This window comes from Otolemur garnettii, unplaced genomic scaffold (genome assembly GCF_000181295.1).
Source record: "Otolemur garnettii isolate 467f Iridium unplaced genomic scaffold, OtoGar3 scaffold00029, whole genome shotgun sequence".
Lineage (NCBI taxonomy): Eukaryota > Metazoa > Chordata > Mammalia > Primates > Galagidae > Otolemur > Otolemur garnettii.
This window is the reverse complement of record NW_003852424.1, coordinates 9,368,760-9,389,265: the sequence shown is the minus strand read 5'-3', so window position 1 is coordinate 9,389,265 and position 20,506 is coordinate 9,368,760. Positions and strand designations below refer to the sequence as shown.

The 20,506-nt window shown below is 43.1% G+C and overlaps 1 protein-coding gene across 3 annotated transcripts in view; it reads left to right on the top strand.

Moving 5' to 3' along the window:
- The first annotated feature begins 646 nt into the window (after positions 1-646).
- SV2B (synaptic vesicle glycoprotein 2B) overlaps positions 647-20,506 on the top strand; it is a 66,212-nt gene continuing 46,352 nt past the window's right edge. For 2 of the 3 annotated variants that reach the window (XM_023512597.1, XM_003788650.2), the window contains exon 1: positions 647-1,494. In XM_023512597.1, the coding sequence (XP_023368365.1) occupies positions 954-1,494 (541 nt within the window). In that variant the 5' untranslated portion in view covers positions 647-953. The remainder of the gene's footprint in view (positions 1,495-20,506) is intronic. The other variant, XM_023512598.1, reaches the window with a different exon arrangement.

The following is a 20,506-nucleotide window of genomic DNA, read 5'->3' as shown; positions in this document are numbered from 1 at the left end:
CTTTCAGACACAAGCTTTCCGGCTCTGGGTCTGCAGCCCCCTATCCCTGCAGCCCCATTGTCCCTGCAGCCCCCTATCCCTGCAGCCCCATGTCCCTGCAGCCCCCTATCCCTGCAGCCCCTTGTCCCTGCCTGTTTAAGCCACATACAGGTCAGAGTGGCCCTTGAACCACGATGCTGAGACTCACAAGTCAGCTGGGCCTCAGGGAAAACGGTTCTGGGTGTTTCTTTGCCATACGTTTCTTCATGTCAAATTGTACCTCCACTTTATGATAAAGTTAGAAAAGCTGGCTTTTCTATAACAGACACAGAGCTGTCATAAACCCCCACTGTTGCCAAAGGCTTGATAAATCCAAAAGTGGATTTTTTCCACTTTATATTGCATTCTGGTGTAAGATTTGACCCTTTTGGGGGGTTAACTAGGGCTTCACAGGGCCCCCCTGACCACTATCCCTTCTCTCTTCTCCAGCGGCCTAGCTGATTCAATCCTCATTTGGCTGATATAAATGTGACTGTCTAGTCAAGGTTTCCTCTACCTGACATGTGACGCGTCGGCATTACCAAACATATTTGTTTTATTCTTAGAGTCTTTTGTCAGAATTCCAGCCTTTGTAACATTTCTTCCTTCCCCTTCTTTCTCCTCTAGGGCATGACCTTCAGTGGTGGTACAAATCAGGGCTGCAAGCAAGCTGCCAAGCCCTGCTCATTCCTTGTTAAGAAAAACAGCTGGATCCATTTCTAATCAACACTTCCCAGCATGACACCCCTGTGTCTCTGAAGGAGACCAGACCAGAGTTTGAAGCTTTCCCAAGACTTCCAGTAGACTTTGCATGCAAAAGGATACTTAGGTTGCCTTTGCACAAATCTGGTTGACTTGACAGACGAAGGAGAAGAAAACAGGTGTGACTTTCACCTAAGAAGTCACACGAACATACTCTGTGGTTAAACCACATAATGGATGATGGTTACCGAAATAGCCCAAACCTCTACTGGGGAGCAAGGGATATAGCTGGAGAGGCAGCCAGGCAGTCCCGGACCCGAGGAATGGATGACTACAAGTACCAGGACAATTACGAGGGCTATGCCCCCAGCGATGGCTATTATCGCGGCAATGAGTCCTACCCAGAAGAAGATGCACAGAGCGATGTCACAGAAGGCCATGATGAGGAAGATGAAATCTATGAGGGCGAATACCAGGGCATCCCTCACCCTGATGAGGTCAGGGCCAAGCCGACCAAGATGGCGCCCTCCCGGGCAGATGGCCTTCGAGGCCAGGCAGACCTCATGGCTGAGAGGATGGAGGACGAGGAGCAGTTGGCCCACCAGTATGAGACCATCATGGAGGAGTGTGGTCACGGCCGCTTTCAGTGGACCCTGTTTTTCGTCTTGGGTTTGGCCCTGATGGCTGATGGGGTGGAGGTGTTCGTGGTGAGTTTTGCCCTGCCCAGTGCAGAGAAGGACATGTGTCTGTCTAGTGCCAAGAAAGGAATGCTGGGTAAGTGGGGATTTCCAATGACCCTTCTCTTTGTGGTATTTGAATATGAAAGGGAAGAAGTAAAATGTGGTGGTACCTGTCACTGTTAGTACTATAAAAATATCACAATATACCAATTTTGCTGTTAAGGTATTTTTATCTAAGAGAAATCAATTAATTGGCTCAAGTTCATACAGCTGGTGAGTAACAGAGCTTGGATTCTCATCTACCAGGTCTGTCTGGTGTTTGAACTTTTGGTTTTCAAAATTTTCTTGCCTCCGGTGGTGCCCATAGCTCAGTGGGTAGGGTGCTGGCCATGTGCATCAGGGTTGGTGGGTTTGAACCCAGCCTGGCCTGCTGAAAAAACAAAAAAGTAGCCAGGCATTGTGGCAGGTGTGTGTAGTCCCAGGTACTTGGGAGGATGAGGCAAGAGAATCGGTTAAGCCCAGGAGTTGGAGGTTGCTGTGAGCTGTGATGCCACAGCACTCTACCGAGGGTGACATAGTGAGACTCTGTCTCAATTAAAAAAAAGTTTTTTTTTTCTTGCCTTATTAAGTCAAATTGCTTCTTCTTCATGTTAAACCATCTTTCACTTCCAAATGACAAAGGCATTTTGGGAGTGGCAGGCTGGAGGTCTTATCCACTTGGTCTTTCTCTCTGTATCTTCCAGAATTGGACAGGATCTGCTCTTAGTTTCTCTTGTGTGAGTGGGCTGATTGCCCATGTGCCTTGGGGATGAATGGTGGGCCTGAGAACCCCTGTGGAGCCATTGCAGGACATTGGGAACCACAGGGAGAAGCGCAGATGGATCCTGCAGGATAGAGGACCAGCTTTGCAAATCAGTTATGAGACAGTGCCATCAGAGCCAAGTCCCAGATATCTGGGTTGGAGGCAGAGAGGATTTCATGAAGTTAGAGAGAGGATGGGCACAAATGGTGTGATATAGAAGAGGAGAGTTACCATCACAGAGATAGGGGTTTATCTTGGTTACCAAGTGTCCTGCAAAACATATCCACTCTCTAAACTTAGAGCCATGCAATGGATGGTGCCACAACCTGCAGTTATTGAGAATTTACAGAGTCAAATTCTCATTCAAGTTCAAGACATGCTCGGGGACCCTGAGGAGTTAAAAACTCATCTAACAACTTAGCTCATTCATTCAGCAAATTTTTATTACTGGCCTATAGTGTGTTAGTCTCTATGCTCAAGCCCTAGGAAGAAAATCGTCCTTGTCTCTCTAAGAATTTAGCTGGACAAACAAGCATAAAGGATTATTTAGTTTCTGTAGGGATAAGCCAAGAGGATTATTTAGTTTCCGTAGGGATAAGCACATGAAATAAATACCTTGTGTGATTCCAGTCCCCAACACTGGCTTCAGAATTGGGGTTGACAAACATTTCTGTAAAGGTTCAGGTAGTAAATATTTTAGACTTTACAGACCCAGATGGCCTCTGTCACAGCTCAGCTCTGCTGCTGTAGTATTAAAGCAGTCATTGACAACATGAAAGTGAATAAACGGGCATGACTTCATTCAAATTAAACTTTATTTACAAAAACAATCTGGGGGCCAGATTTAGCCTGTGGGCAGCAGTTTGCTACCCCTTGATTTGGAGTCAGTATAAAGAAGATTGGGATTTAAAACAAGAAAACATCTGCATAAGGAATGGTCCCTGAGAGCTGTTACAAATTGTTTACACATTTGTGCTTAACCAAAGGGTCATTTAAAATAATTAGAACTGTGTCAGCTATGAGCATCGAGAACCAAAGAGATTGAGTTTATATAAACAGAAGAAATGATGTGAGAAGCAAGGATATTACCCAGAGTTCTTGAACACCAACAGCATTTTAGTATGATTCTTTTTTATATTAAAAGAAAATTCTGCTCGATGCCTTTAAGTGTAAACAGTAGATATTTTTTAAGGGACAAAAACAGAAAAAGAAGAAAAGAAAAACCCAAAACAAAACAAGACTATCCCCAGCTGGCTGGGGTAAACATTTCCAAGACATTAATTTGTTTTGTGGTTTCCCCAACTGAAGCCCTGGGTCCCTGTTAGTCCAAACTGGCAATGTCAGTAATGATTTTATGCCCTGCCGGTCTTGCTGGCACCATAGTGCCTGGCGACCTCATTAGCAGAACTGCAGTATGGTTGTGGCTCCTGCTGGCTCCCAGGACAAATGCTACGATTTGGGGGAACATGGTTCTAATCTGGAGAGCTCGCATTTGTGCAATTTTGCTTTCAATGTTTGCCAAGAAGATGCTATGACTCAGCCTAAGAGGAGCAGGCCGCTCGGCTGACAGAGATGGTTCCCTGCACACTTGTGGGACTCATTTTGTGGTCACGAAAGTGGGTGTCTAAGTGTTTTCAGGGGAGTGGATGATCTGAAAGTCTCTGGAGGCCAGAATTTCCACATACCCTTTAGAGTCACCTTTTTATCCTTGGGTGTAAACACGAGGGAAACAGATTCAGGGAGTTTTCCTAAGGTCGCACATGTAGTAAGCGCTGAGTGCAAAGCCTGTGCTCATTCTGCTTCACAATCCTGCCCTCCTCTCGTGCCTGGTCTGCGGAAAAGAAGTGAGGCCAGGGCACAGCCTTCTAGTCCCCAAGCACCCTGGAGATTGTTTAGAATGCCGCCGATTGCTTCCAACGGAAAGGAACACCGTGCCTGGTCATGTGTCAGACTGGAGACTGGCAATTGGCTGTATCATTTGTCAGCTGGTATCCTTATGGGCAAATTATAACTCCTCTACTTCTCAGTTTTCCATCTATGGAGTAAGAATAGTAATCCGTTATTGTGAGGGCTGAATGAGAGAATGCAAGTGAAGCAGCTCCTACGGGGTGCTTCCTTCTTGATACTTCGTATTCCGACATTCTCCCTTTCCGACATTCCTAGTGAGGGACAGTTGCAGGGAGATGGTTGGGCAACATGCCCCTGGAGCAGTTGCTGGGGACTGATCCTTGCTGTGCTGATTCTTAGCAGGACGAATTCCAGAAAGTTGCTTAGCTTCTCTGTGCCTTGGTTTCTTTGTCTGCAAAATGGAGATAATAATGGTGTCTATGTCCCAGGGCTTTGGTGAGGATTAAATATGGAACCTGGCTGAAACAGTGCCTGAACATAATAGGTGCTCAGGAAATCTTAGTTGTTATTATTGCTGACTATGGTTGCTATTATTACTAAACCAATTGCTTGGTAATGATGAGCTGCTCAAAGTTGGAAACAGATTTTCTCAGGTGACATGGAAAACTTTTTTCAGCCCTCAATTTTTTTTTCAAATTGCAGACATTTAAGGTCAAGCTACCCTAACTGAGCTGGTGCAAAGGCCATTTGCATTCAATCACTAATCCAGTTCTTCTCTCTTTTCCCTTCCTTTCTCTCTTTGTTTTAAAAAAGAAACTCTCTGAAAGTCATACATCTAGGCTTATCTCCAGTTGTGCATTACTTGCTGGGCAGGAATAGAATTCAGTAAGAGAATTCTTCACTCCTAAATTGAGATCTCAAATCATAGGATATTTTGTTATTTTCTTCCTGGAAATGAATGAATTGGTTCAAAAAATAAAAGAAGTTTCCCCTGCCCAGGTGACAAAAATAGCTGGGTGCCATAGGGTCACTTTTCTGAGTTTTTAGAAGGATGAAAATTTGCTCCTCTTGAGTGTTGTGTTGTACTGGGTCCCTCATCTAAAACTGTGTCACCTGGGGAAGAAAAATGTCTATGGGCCCGGTAGTAGCACTGAAGGCTCAGCCCTGCTAGTATTCAGAGGCAGGTTGGTCTCCTTCAAGACAAGGAGAATGCATTTATTTGTTAATTATAGTTTTCACACTTTTTTTTTTTTTTAAAGAAAATCAGGCATTACCATGTGCCTGGTACTCCTCTGCTCTAAACAATATATGAAGACAAAGTCCTGGACTTACTGAGTTTTATCTAACTGTGGAAATAGAGGTCACACACACACACACACAAATACAATACAGTTGTGTAGTGCGACACTCAATCTTACCGCTTTTCCTGATAGGAGTAATGAAGACAGTGTAAGGGACAGAGTCTGAGGTTGGGAGGTTTTGGAGTTAGGGGACTTGTTTTTGTATCAGCTCTACTATTCAATGGTTGTGTGAGTTTGGGCTGATCTGAAGTCTTCCTTCTGAGATTCTGCAATTTTAGCTGGTTAGTGCATAAACCCACATTTCCTTCAAACTCACTTCAGCTGATATTTATGCACTTTGTAGGTATTTGTAAAAAAATCACCCAAAGAAATGACTTCAGAGATAGGACGTGCAGGGCAACCTGGTACACTTGGTTCTTTTAAAAGACATTGGATTGTTGGTGTCTCGGGGCCAAGGATCCCTCGTTGCCTTGCAGCAAGGATGCCATCTTGGCCGCACAGAAGACAAACCAGCATCCTCCTCCTCTGTCCACACTCGATAAATTGATACCAAAGTTTTTTCACACTTGTAACAAAAAAACTCCTTCCTGGCACTGTAAGCTATTCCCTCCCTTCATACCTACGGAAAGAAAGCGGCTGCCCTTTGAGGAAGAGTCCTGCGTTTTGCTGCCGAGCTTCCCTTGGTGTGTATTTATTTCCTGGGCTGCTGCTTTTTCTTGGCATCTGCAGTGAAAAGACTTTGGGGGTTCTCCGCCTCAGAGAGTGATTTAGAGCCTAACATTTCCCTCCCGGAGCTTGTTGTCTACAGGGCTATCTGGGGGACACGGCAACGTCACACAGGGCAGACTCCTAACAACACGTTGCGAGCTGAATTTTCATGGCGGCTCAGAGATGGATGTATTACTCTGCTGTCATGGAAGATTATCCTTTAATTGTTTTATATGCAAATTCTAGCTCAGCATGGGGCAGAACATTTGATTTATGAGCCATTTTTTCTTTAGAGTGTCAGTTCCTAAAAGAAGAAACCACTCTGTGTCCTAGGGGGGGTCATGCATCTGGTGCAAAGTGTGGGCCCCCCTGACGGTGAAATCCACCCCTAGGAATTTTCGTATATTCCTTTTCCCTTTTGATTTGTATGAGTTGTTGTTATTTATGTTGCTCCGATCATGAATTCTTTAGAACGGAATGAGCTCCCTTCACAGAGCATTTGTGCAGCGCCCTGTTTAGGAGTGTGGACTTCATTCCACAGGCAACAGAGAACTGTTTAATGCGAAGCTATTAAAAGCCTTTGAGGAAGGAAGTGATTTAGGTGATCTCTCTAAGCAGTGTTCTTGGTACTGAGTGTGCTTGCAGAATATCTGTGTTGGCAACGGATCTTCAAAGACTTTCAGGAGATTTGTTATTATTTTCCTGCGTCGTCGTCTGCATATTCCTGGAAGAACGTGTAAATAAAAGATGTTTTGTAACTATTGATTTACTAATTATTGGAATGAGAATGTGTTATTTATATCGATCCACCTGTATTTATGTTTGAAAACCTCATCAAGCCGAAAAAAGACTCATAAGGCTTTTAAGGCATACATTTGAAAATATGACCTCCCAGATTGTGGAAAGTACAAGAGGAATAAATGGGAAGAATTCTTAAGTAAACTGGTAACTGGTGTATTTGGGGGATGGAAGTAGAAGCTGCAGGGTCTGGTGTGGGCTGACCCTTGGTCCCTGTAGAAGATATGTAAGGCTTCAGTGGTCCAGTCAAGAGGGCTTAGATATAAATCTTTTAAAGAATCGTAATGAAAGTTATTCTGATGATCTCTTGCTGCAGGTCAAAAAAACAAACATGAATTCTGTAGAGAGCCCAGACCTGCACACCATCTCCCATGCTCATGAACCTTCAGTCTGGGCAGAAACCTGGCCTGTGCCCCACTTGGCACTGCCAGGAGCAGCTGGAAGGTGGGCCAGGCTCCCACACACTCACGTCTGGTGGCCAGGCTGGGAAGACACAGATGGCTGGGGCGTCTTTTGAGCAGCACTGTCCCTCTGTCTGTGACCTCTACGTGTGGTATTTCTAACACGGCAGCCTCAGGGTGGCTGGATCTCACACTTGTTGGCTTAGGATTTCTAAGGTGCATATTTTGTGAGAGAAAAATGTACAGAAGAGTTTTATGACCTTGCCTCACAAGTCAAACAGTGTTATGGCCTTGCATTTTCTATTTGGTGGAAGCAACAAGGTTCTGGAGAACAGGTGGGATCAGAAATACTGCTGAGTACTTTGGTTTTTTTGCAGTTTTTGGCCGGGGCTGGGTTTAAACCCACCACCTCCGGCATATGGGGCCGGCGCCCTACTCCTTGGAGCCACAGGCACCACCCTGAGTAATTTGTTCATTTGGTTTTTTTAAGGACAGAGTCTTACTCTGTGCCCTAAGTAGAGTGCAGCGGTGTCATAGCTCACAGTAACCTCAAACACTTGGGGCTCAAGCCTCAGCCTCCTGAGTGACTGGGACTATGGGTCTACACCACAATGTCTGGCTACTTTTCTTCTATTTTTAATAGAGATGGGGTCTCACTCTTGCTCAGGCTGGTCTTACACTCCTGAGCTCAAGCAATCCACTCACCTTGGCCTCACTGAGTGCTAGGATTACAGGTGTGAGCCACCATGCCTAGCCTGCTGAGCGATTTTTGTGCAGTACCGCCAACTGTGGACTTCTTGTGAACCCTCTCAATGGCATTCACTGCCGACATTTTGGGCCAGATAACTCTTTGTTCTCAGGCTGTCCTGTGCATTGTAGAATATTTATCAACATCCCTGACCTCTACCCACTAGCTGCCCTGTCTGCAGTTGTGATTACCAAAAATATCTTCAGATATTGCTAAGTGTTCCCTGGGGGACAAAATATCTTCCCTTTGAGAACCACTGCTCCAGATGAGTTCTCTGATTGCTCAACAGACTCACCTGAGGAGCTGTTAAAAAATATAGGCTCTGTTCTAGAAAAAAGGAAGTCAGCATGTTTATGGGAGAGGCGTGGGGATTTGCATTTATTTTTTTTCCCTCTTAATTTTTTTTATTAAGTCATAATTGTGTACATTAATGCAATTACAGGGTACAATGTGCTGATTTTATATACAATTTGGAATGCTTACATCAAGGTGGTTAACACAGCCTTCACCTCACTTAATTATTTTGTTAAGACATTTAAATTCTTAATAGATTTAACATGTACCCTTGCAATATGCACCATAGGTGAGGTCCCACCAGTTACCCTCCCTCCACCAAAACTCCCCCTCCTCTTCCTTCCTTCATTCTCAGCTATAGTTGTGTTTTATCTTTCATATGAAAGTGTGGGTGATTATATATTGGTTTCATAATAGTGCTGAGTACATTGGATAATTTTTCTTCCATTCTTGAGATACTTTACTAAGGAGAATATGTTTCAGCTCCATCCATGTAAACATAAAAGAGGTAAAGTCTCCATTTTTTAAGGCTGCATAGTATTCCATAGTATACGTACACCACAATTTGTTAATCTATTCATGAGTCATTGGGCACTTGGGCTGCTTCCATGACTTGGCAATTATGAATTGGGCTGCAACAAACATTCTGGTGTAAATATCTTTGTTGCAAAGTGATTTTTGATCTTTTGGGTATATACCTAGTAGGGAATTTGCATTGCTTAACAGCTCCCTAGTGATGCTATCATGCAGCTAGGATAGAACACCGGGTTGTTTACAATGAGGCCCTGAGCTCCGGGGAGCTGCTGAGATGCTGGGGTTTTGCTTATGGTGCTCCATAATGTGTAGGAAGCATCCCCAAATGGCTTCCTTCCTGTGTTTGCCATAATGGTTGGAATATTTTCACATATCTTGGTCAGCATGAGAAAGTGGAGTTGCACCAGAAAATCACATAGCCTGCTTTGCTGATCTGCAGTGGTCTTCCTGGTCCCTCTCATTTGATCTTTAAATAGCTCTGAGATGAGCACAGTGATGATCCCTGCTTGCTGATGAGGGAAGTGCTACTTGGAGACTTCAATGATGACTACTGGGCTCTGGTTCCTAATGTACTTTCCATGTCTTCTGCTGCCACCCGTTGTCACCACAGTTTCCTTTATATTAATGAGCTTGGAAGGTTTGTTTTCTCACGTACAGACTTCTTCAGAGAGAGCAAAACACTGATGCTAAAAGAGTCAGCTATTTCCCAGTGCCTGGTACAAACTCTGTAACTTTTCTCATAATTTAAAAGAAGATTAAAATAATCATATCATTATCACCACCAAGCGTTATAATTTGAGAAGCTTTCTTTGCATCCACATTTTTCACTGGGTATCTTACATATGGCACTTCTAATTTGCCTGCAAGGTACATATTATTTTTACTGTCTAACAGATGAGAAAGTGTAGGCTGTAAACTTGTCAAGGCCAGGCGTGGTGGCTCCCACCTGTAATCCTAGCACTCTTGGGAGGCCGAGGCAGGTGGATTACTTGAACTCAGGAGCTCGAGACCAGCCTGAGCAAGAGTGAGACTCTGTCTCTACTAAAAATAGAAAAATTAGCTGAGGTGGTTGCGGGAGCCTGTAGTCCTAGCTACTCTGGGGGCTGAGGCAAAAGGATTGCTTAAGACTAGGAGTTTGAGGTGACTGTGAGCTATGAAGCCTTGGCACTCTACCCAGGGCAGCAGAATGTGATTCTGTCTGTCTGTCTGTCTCTCTCTCTCACACACACACAAAAGGAACTTGTTAAAATTACTTGGTACCGGAATGAGGATTTGAAATTGGTTATATCTGACATCAAAGTCTATTGCCTCTCCATTCCCTTGCTGTCCCATCCCTGGAAGATTTTTCCAGATGTCCATTAGGTATATAACCTTTAACAATCTTTTCTGCAAAATGCACCACTCCAATGCGATGCAAGTGTAGAGTAGAGGCTGGGCTATCAGGGTGCTGGGGTCAGTGACAGCTCAGCTCTGTAGGTGAGAAGGTGATGTCATCCATGTCCCAACAGTCAACTCTGAAAGGCCAGGTGCTGATTGTACTTTTGGGGGGAGGGATTGGGGGCAACTTGTATGGGTCAGCAGTGAACCCTGAGGCACAGAGTGTCATTCCAGAAGAGGCTGCCCAGAGAGCTGAGGGGCAACACTGCCACCTTCCATATCAGGTCATGAAAAGGGTCCCAGGGGATGATCTGTCACCATGCAGAAACGGAGCAGCAGAGGCACAAAGAGGGCCCCCTTTCCCTCCCCCAGCAACCATGCCAGACAGAGAACACTCAAGTTTTTGGTGGAGTTCGTGACCATACAGCTAAAATAGCCCTTTGTAGAACAGCAGAAGTATAAAAATCCTTCTTTATTTATAAATCTTAAGCAGCACAAGCCCAGATTTGCTAATTTTCACTTTGCAAAGGATTGATTTTTAGTTTCTAGAGAAGAAAGCTTGGAAGTCACAGACGTTAGCAGGGAAGGAGGGAGAAGGTGTAGATAGAAGGTCCTGGAAATGTGGATATGTAATAGCTGGTGACTTGCCCCATGGGGTCCATTTAACAGACTGAATGTGAACACCTTCCCTTCCTCGTGGGCTGACCTTGGCTGCCCAAATGTGTGGCATGTACGTTTTCTGTTTCACCACTGGAGATTTTGCTGACTCAGAGGCCTCCGTCCATCTCTGCTGGGGATGTACAGAAAATAGTTCAAAGAAGTTTCACCTCTACCTTAGCCTCTCTGCCTCACCTCTCTGTGGGCCCCATAAAAGGAAGCTTTGTTCTCAAAAGATGTGATAACAGATTATAAGGTGTATTGCACGAATTGCAACAGTTTACATGGAGAATTGGCTAATATTAGAAATGAAAGAGGGGAAGGAGCACTCCTAGCATGCCCTTTAATCCCAACTTGAAGAACTGCACCCTAAGGAGGAAGTGGGTTGGTCAAGGTCAGATGCCTTGCGACCAGGACCTGAGACTCCTGACTCCAGACAAAGAATTCTCTGCTCTATACCAAGTTGTCTTGCCTTTTGCTCTTAAGAAATGATTATTTAAATCAATCAGGTGATTTCTTCTTCTTCTTCTTCTTTTTTTTTTTTGTAGAGACAGAGTCTCACTTTATCGCCCTCTGTAGAGTACCGTGGCATCACACTGCTCACAGCAACCTCCAACGCATGGGCTTAGGCAATTCTCTTGCCTCAGATTTCTTCTTCTTCTTTTTTTTTATCTGTATGATTTCTTTTTAAGGACACAGCACACATATAGGATGCATTTGGCTACTGGTAGCAGGGGCTCTGAATCATAAAGATATTTAGTATTTTCTGAACAAGAATTTTCAAAGTAGATGGTTCCAGGGTTGGTTTGATGGCTCGCAGATGTTGGGGCATGAGGTTGGCATCTCTGATTTTTTTTGTGTTTCCATGGTCACCAGGTGGCCACCATCAAAGCTCAAAGCTCACATAACAGCTTTCCGAGGATTATCTATCAAGCATTTTATTACTTTCCTGGGATTAATCATTGGGGAGAAGGATTGGATGAAGATGACCATCTTAAATTAACTATGATTCATTCCCTAGACTTGAGGGTGTGTGGGGGTGCAATTTCTCCCAAAACATTTTAATACCTAAACAAAAATGAGAGTTCCTTCCATAAGGAAGAAGAGGAGTAAAGGCGTTTAGGAGTATGACCACCTGAGTGTGCCACATGGATAAGTTTTTTAAAAAATAATAAATAAAAATGAGTTTATTCAATAAGAGTACTTACAGCTTAGTTTATATAGTTATTTTTTTCCTGCTTTCCATAGAAGCTACAAGTTCAAGGTTTGCCTGACCACAGAAGTGATTATTGCATTCATTTAAAGTTCATATTCCCTTCATTTCACATGGATGGAGCTGGAGAATGTTCTTCTGACCAAAGTATCACAAGAATGGAGGAAAAAGTATCCAATGTACACACCCCTATTATGAAACTAATTTATACCTTTTATATGAAAGCTATAACCAAATAGCCTAAGAATATGGGGAGGGGGGAGGAAGAAGGGAGGGGGGAATGGGTGGAGGGAGGGGGATTGGAGGGATCACTTCTGAGGTTTATCCTACAGGGGTACAAGTGAATCTTTCTAAGAGTAGAATGTGAACGTTTTAAAACAATAACTGAGAAAATGACATGAAGGCTGTGTTGACCAGTTTGATGGAAGTATTTCGGATTGCATGTGAAAACCACACACTGTACCCTAGAAGTGCATTAATGTACATAGTTACCGTTCAATAAAAAATAAAAATAAAAATAAATAAAAAAGTTCATATTCCCAGGCCCTTTCCAAGAATGTTTCATTAAATAGTCTTGTGTGGAACCCCTTCATCTGTATTTTAAAACACGCATAAATTTTTAAAGGTAGACTGACTTCTTCTCTTGGCTTCACCACTAACCATTTTGGAAGTCACTTAACCCCAACCCCCCATAACCTTGATTTCTTAATTTATGAGGTTAAAATATTACTAGTACTTACCTTAAAGAACCCTTGTCTGGATTAAATGAAACAATAATGTACATTAAGGGCGCATCACATTCCCTGGCACACAGTAAGGATGCAATATATATGAGCTTGTATTTGCATATTTTCACTTTATTCACCATATTCCAGATGCCTTTAACTAGTCAACTGTTAATTAACTGGCTCCTTAATAAACAGGAGAATACAAGTCCCTGCCCTCATGGAGATAACATTTTAATGCAGAAACAAGTAACAAACAAGACAGCTCCCTGACTTCCACTCCTCCGCTGGAAGGAGCAAGGGGACTCTAGAACTCGGTGCACTCTTGGTAACCCTCCCCCTCACCCAGTGCTTCTTTCTCCCCAGTGCCTTGCCACTGAAATTGGGACTAATTTCATTATTCTTTTTCTTTTCTCCTTTTATTAAGTCATATACACATAGATCATGAATACATTTATGCATTTGTGGGGTACAATGTGTTGTTTTTTTATACAATTTGGAGTGCTTACATTAAACTAATTAATATAGCTTTCACCTCATTGATTATTGTGTTAAGACATTTATATTCCATCCTTGATAGATTTGACTTGTACCCTTTCAGTATGCTCCATAGGTGTGGTCCCACTGTTTACCCTCCCTCTATCAAACCTCTCCCCTCCCCTCCTTTCTCTCCTTCATCCTGGCTATAGCTGTGATCTATATTTCATAAGAAAGTATGAGCAAATATAAATTAGTTTCATAAAAGTACTGAGTACACTTTATACTTTTTCTTCCATTATTGAGATACTTTACTAAGAAGAATATGTTCCAGCTCCATACACGTAAACATAAAAAAGGTAAAGTCTCCATCTTTTTTAAGGCTGTGTAATATTCCATGGTATACATATACCACAATTTATTAATCCATTCATGGGTCGATGGGCACATGGGCTTCTTCCATGACTTGGCAATTATGAATTGAGCTGCAATGAATAATCTGGGGCAAGTATCTTTGTTGCAAAGTGATTTTTGGTCTTTTGGATATACTCCCAGTAGAGGAATTGTAGGATCAAACAGCAGGTCTATTCCTTTTACAATAGGGCCAAAGAAAATGAAATATCTGGGAGTGTACCTAACAAAGGACATGAAAGAGCTCTATAAAGGGAACTGTGAAGCTCTGAGAAAAGAAATAACAGAAGATGTTAACAAATGGAAAAACATACCATGCTCATGGCTAGTAAGAATCAACATTGTTAAAATGTCCATACTACCCAAAGCAATATACAGATTTAATGCAATCCCTATTAAAGCACCTCTGTCATACTTTAAAGATTTGGAAAAACTTGTACTTCATTTTATATGGAAACAGAAAAGGCCTCGAATAGCCAAGACATTACTCAGAAATAAAAACAAATCAGGCAGAATCACCCTACCAGACTTCAGACTATACTATAAATCTATAGTGATCAAAACAGCATGGTACTGGCACAAAAATAGAGAGGTAGATGTGTGGAACAGAATTGAGAACAAAGAGATGAACCCAGACACTTATCATCATTTGATCTTTGATAAGCCCATCGAAAATATAAATTGGGGGAAAGACTCCCTATTTAACAAATGGTGCTGTGTGAATTGGCTGGCAACTTGTAGAAGACTGAAACTGGACCCATACCTTTCACCTCTAACAAAAATTAACTCTCACTGGATAAGAGACTTAAACTTAAGACATGAAACTATAAAGATTCTTGGAGAGAGTGCAGGTGAAACACTTGAAAAAATTGACCTGGGAGAAAACTTTATGAGGAGGACCCCTCAGGGTATTGAAGCAATACCAAAAATACATTACTGGGATCTGATCAAACTAAAAAGCTTCTGCACTGCCAAGAACACAGTAAGTAAAGCAGGTAGACTGCTCTCAGAATGGGAGAGGATATTTTCTGACAAAGGTCTGATAACCAGAATCCACAGAGAACTCAAACTTAATAAGAAAAGAACAAGCAATCCAGTTTCATTGTGGGCAAGAGACTTGAACAGAAGCATCTCTGAAGAAGACAGGTGCATGGTCTACAGACACATGAAAAAATGCTCATCATCTTTAATCATCAGAGGAATCCAAATAAAAACCACTTTGAGATATCATCTAACGCCAGTAAGATTAGCCCACATCGCAAAATCCCAAAACTACAGATGTTGGCATGGAAATGGAGAAAAGGGAACTCTTCTGCATTGCTGGTGGGAGTGCAAACTAATGCATTCCTTCTGGAAAGAAGTTTGGAGAACACTCAGGGATCTAAAAATAGACCTGCCGTTTGATCATTATTCTTTTTATCCCTGTATGTCAGTCACTATGCGAGGCCGTGTCTCTCAGGACGCCCCTTCTCACCCAGGTGTTCAGCCCCTTGTGGCACCGGATGTCCCCCTTTCCCTCAGCTTTCCCTTCTTCTCTTAGCCCTGCAGTCTCAGATGGGGCTGCTTTCTCTCTCTGAGCCTGCTCTCCAGTCCCATTGATCCTTTTGCTCCCGGTTGACATTTCCAGACGATTCTCCTTCTTTCCTCATTGAGGAATCTGGCACTGGGGTCGCTTATCATCAGAGGATATCACTTACTACACATTTTTTTTTAAATTTCAGATTGATATGAGGGTGTACACAATTAGGTTACATTGTTTGCATTTGTTAGGTGAAGTCCAAGTGATACCGGATCCCCCCACTCAGGGCTGGACAGGGATCCCCCATTCTCTAGGCCCAAGTGAGCACAGAAGTCAGATCCCCCATCTCTAGGCACAAACAGGCTGCCCTTTCCGGGCCATACCCTCTGGACTCTAGCAAGGTCATGAACAAAGCAGCCTGAAATATGTTAAGTAGTTCCAACTTGAGTAGGGAGAACACACCCTATCCCTTCCCTGAGATAAAAACTGCAAGGACCTGATAACCTTGCCCTAGGGGAGGAGGGACTGCATTCAACTTTGAAAAGATGTTTTTCCACCTGCCAAGTCCTGGCAAAATGTAATGTAGACACTTAGACAAAGGGCCCATGAGAGAGACTTCTGACTTGGGCCTTCCCTTCTGCCAGCAGCTCTGGTGCTTTTTACTCCTTCTGTATTCCCTTCTGTCTCATAAAAATCCTGTCTTACCACTCATCTGTGGTCCATGGGTTCATTCTTCAAATCCCCGAGAACAAAGACCTACTGAGGAAGGAATTCCAGTAACACAAGTTGTAGTTGAGCCCTTCACCCAAGAGGTGTGTTGTATACCCCTACCTGTGCCCATTAGGTGAGAGTAAACCAATCCTCCTCACTCCTCCCTGGCTTCGGTCCCTCCTCCCCCTCCACTACTTCAACATGGCTGTGTTTTTCTCTTGAGTGGGGTTGTAGTTGCTCATCTACTGGTTTCTTTTTTTTCTTTTTTTTTTGAGACAGAGTCTCAAGCTGTCACCCTGGGTAGAGTGCTGTGATGGCACAGCTCACAGCAACTTCAAACTCTCCAGCTTAAGCAATTCTCTTGCCTCAGCCTTCCAAGTAGCTGGGACTACAGGTGCCCATCACAATGCTCAGCTCATCTACTGGTTTCATATTAGTATTGAGTACATTGGATACTTACTTTTCCATTTTTGTGATATTTTACTAAAGAGAATGTTCTCCTAGTCCATCTAGGTAAATACAAAAGATGTAAAGCCTCCATCTTTTTCATGGCTGAGTAATACTCCATGGTATACATGTACCATGATTTTTTTTTTTCTGAGACAGGAAAAAGCTGTTCCCCTGGGTAGAGTGCTGTGGCATCACACATCACAGCTCAAGCAAGTCTCCTGCCTCAGCCTCCCAAGTAGCTGGGACCACAGGCGCCCCCCACAACGCCCAGCTATTTTTTTTTTTTTTTTTTTTTTGGTTGCAGCTGTCATCGTTGTTTGGCAGGCCTGGACTGGATTCCAACCTGCCACCTTTTATGTACGTGACTGGCGCCTTAGCCACTTGAGTCACAGGTGCTGAGCCATACCATGATTTATTTATCCACTTGTGAGTTGATGGGCACTTACACATTCTTGTTGCAGTCATCCACTGGCTCCTGGTTCATGCTCTCTCATTCCCTGAGGACTTAAATTCCAAGTTCACTGTCACACTGCAGCACTATCTGTGTTATAATTCTTGGTGATTTTCTTTCCTTTTTTAAAAATTAAATCATAGCTATGTACATTAATGCAGTCATGGGGTCCAGTGTGCTGGTTTTATATACAATTTGAAATATTTTCACCAAACTGGTTAACATAGCCTTCATGGCATTTTCTTAGTTATTGTGTTAAGACATTTGTTTTCTACATTTAGAAAGAGTCACATGTACCCTTGTAAGATGGACCATAGTTGTGGTTCCGCCATTCACCCTCCCTCCACCCATCTTCTTGGTGATTTCCATAACTGCTCTCCATTACCCTGTCCTCTCACTCCTTTACAGGCTTCCCCAACAGCATTTGACCTACCTGTCTCCTGTCACCCTCTGGTCCTTGGCATATTCCTCACTGAACTTGAATTCCATGCTGCACCCTCACGATCACTCCCTGTCGGTTTCCTTGGGCCTCCCTCCCGTTGCTGTGTTCCCTGGTCTTGGTCACATCTGACTCTTCATCAGTCTTCCCACACCTTGCAGCTGAACACGGCTGTTGAGAAACACAAGACGTTGCCCACCCACCGGCCTTGCTAAATTCACGATCAGGAAGCTCCAGAGGTCATTTGTGCCACCGCTGCAGTCCATCACTCCCCATTCTCCGTGACGACTATTTTGTGCCTTAACCTCTATTTTCCAATTCCCAGCATCTCCTCCTCGTTTCCACCTTCAGGTGGATAAACTCAGTTCCTCTTCTACAGAGAAACACAGAAGCAACCAGAAAAGAACGTCCGCAGCTCCTGCGGCCCCAGTGACTTTCCCACTGGCCTCTGTGCTTCCACTTTATTCCCAGGACAGCGGAGGAGCGGCAAGCTCACCTGTCCGCTTGTGTTCTGTCTCCTGCGACCTCCCCAGAACCTCCCCCGCCCTTCCTCAGTACTTCTCCCTCTGTGGACTCATTCCTGCCAGCACACACCAAGATGCACTTTCTTCATTCTCCACCCCACACACATCTTTTCTCTTCCCCTTTCAGTGAAATTCACTGAATCTACTTCCTCACTCTGCCCTTTCCCTTCCCTTCATCCCACCAAGCAGGATTCAGTTCCCACCACCTCAGAAACCCGTCCCTGTCAAGACCACTCATGCCCTCCACTTGCTCCAGCCAGAGGTCAGCTCTCAGTGCTCAGCTGTCTCGACATGCTCACAGCACCTGCCACCCTTGGCCACACCCCCTTATCTGGCTACCATGGTCCCCTAGTTTTCCTGCTGTGCACTAGCCACTCCTTTTCTTTGTCACCCTAGCCTGTGAACACTGGAAGATCGGGGTGCTCAGTCCTTGAATCTCTTCCCTGTTGTTACTTGCTCCTTTGGGGGTGGTATTCAGTCTCTGTATTAAATACCAGTCTTCCTCTTCCTTAAACACCACCACTACCTTTGAAATAATCCAGAATCCAGAATCCAGCAACCCCTTACTTCCCTCTCCTCATCATCTTGGCCAACCTGTCAACATCATTCACCTGCAATGTGTATAATGGCCTTCTACCTGGTATTGGTGATTCAGCCCATTGAAGGGAGAGGCTGTTGTGGTTGGATGGTCACGGTAGGATGCTTAGAGTGGGAGAGGAAGCTGGCCGGGCAAAGATCTGAACAGGGAACCTTCTGGTTGGAGGTAAGAACAGTGTGACGACTCTGAGGTGGAGAAGAGCAGAGAATATCAATGTCCAGGGGTTATTCAATACTTGATTAAAAACAAGCAAATAGCAGATTAAGAGTAATTACTATAGGAATAAAAACAATTATGAGATTTGGCCCCTGATGTACAATATTACTTTTATTTATTTATTTATTTATTTATTTTTTTATTGAATGGTAACTATGTACATTAATGCACTTCTGGGGGACAGTGTGGGGTTTTCACATGCAATCTGAAATACTGGTCAAACTGGTCAACAGAGCCTTCATGTCATTTTCTCAGTTATTGTTTTAAAACGTTCACATTCTACTCTTAGAAAGATTCACTTGTACCCCTATAAGATAAACCTCAGAAGTGATCCCTCCAAACTCCCTCCCTCCACCCATTCCCTCCTTCCTTCTCCCTCCCACTTAGAGAACTAAAAATAGACCTGCCATTTGACCCTGCAATTCCTTTGTTGGGTATATTCCCAGATGACCAAAAATCGCATTACAACAAAGACATTTGTATCAGAATGTTTATTGCAGCCCAATTCATAATTGCCAGGTCATGGAAGAAGCCCAAGTGCCCATCGATCCACACATGGATCAACAAACTGTGGTATATGTACACCATGGAATACTATGCAGCCATTAAGAAGGATGGAGACTTTACATCCTTCATGTTCACATGGATGGAGCTGGAGAATGTTCCTATGAGCAAAATATCACAAGAATGGAGGAAAAAGTATCCAATGTACACACCCCTTTTATGAAACTAATTTATACCTTTTATATGAAAGCTATAATCAAATAGCCTAGGAAGAATATTACTTTTAAAAGATGTGAATGTTCCCTTTCCTAACATGCACAGCTCTGTCACACAGGGTTTTCAAACAACTAATTTTATATATAATTTGAGGTATTTTTCAGATCTTTCTACAGTGACTATAGGTCCTTTTATGTATTTTATTTATTAAACAAATAGTGATGAAGCGCCTGCTATGTGTCCATTTGGGGGCAGAGTGCTAGAAGCACAGTGGGCAACGCCACATGGACAGAATGACAGGACCCCTCCTTGCAGGAGTTTGCAGTCCAAGGATCTTGACAACTGTCAAATAAATATATGACAGCAAATAGAGACATGTGACATGAAGGAAAGAACAGTGTGATGCAGAAAGGCCAGCAGGGATAACCAAATTTTGTTTGGAATGGGGGTCAGAAAACTGGCCCACGATGTGTGGCCTGTTTCAGGTTTCACATTTTTGAAGTGTTGTACATTTAAAAGAAAGTAACAAGATGTGGCAAAGATCATAAGAGGTCTACAAAGCAAAATATTTACCTGTAAAATATCTACTCTCTGGCCTTTTACAGAAAAAGTCTGATGAGCCCTAGTTTGGAACATCAGGGGCAGCTTTCCAAGGAGATGACATTTAGTCAGGAGCTTGAGAAATATGAGTTAGCAAAAAAAAAAAAAGTTTTTTTTTTTCCTCTTTCCAAGTCTTGTTAGAAGAAACTTGAAAAATATGTTAGTCCAAGGCAGTTTTATTGGAAGTCGACTCCTTCTCCAGGTAAGAGAGGGAGATGTATTTAAAGGGCAGGCTATTCATAAGTTTCTTCTGTAATCTCTATCTTCTTTCCTCAGATTCCTTTAATATGTGGTTGGTTTGCTTTTAAAATACCACCATCTTATTTTTATTTTTCTAATCCTATAGCTTTCCAGGGTCAATTCCAAGCTGCACTACTAATAATAATAGCAACTTTTAGTAAAGGTGCATGACTTTTATGCCAGGCATCTTGCTAGATACTTTCCTTTTTTTTTTTTTTTAACATAGCCTTCATGTAAGTTTTTAGTTATTGTGTTAAAACGTTCATATTCTACTCATAGAAAAATTCACTTGTACCCTTGTAAGATGAACCACAGAAGTGAACCCTTGAATCCCTCTCCCTCCA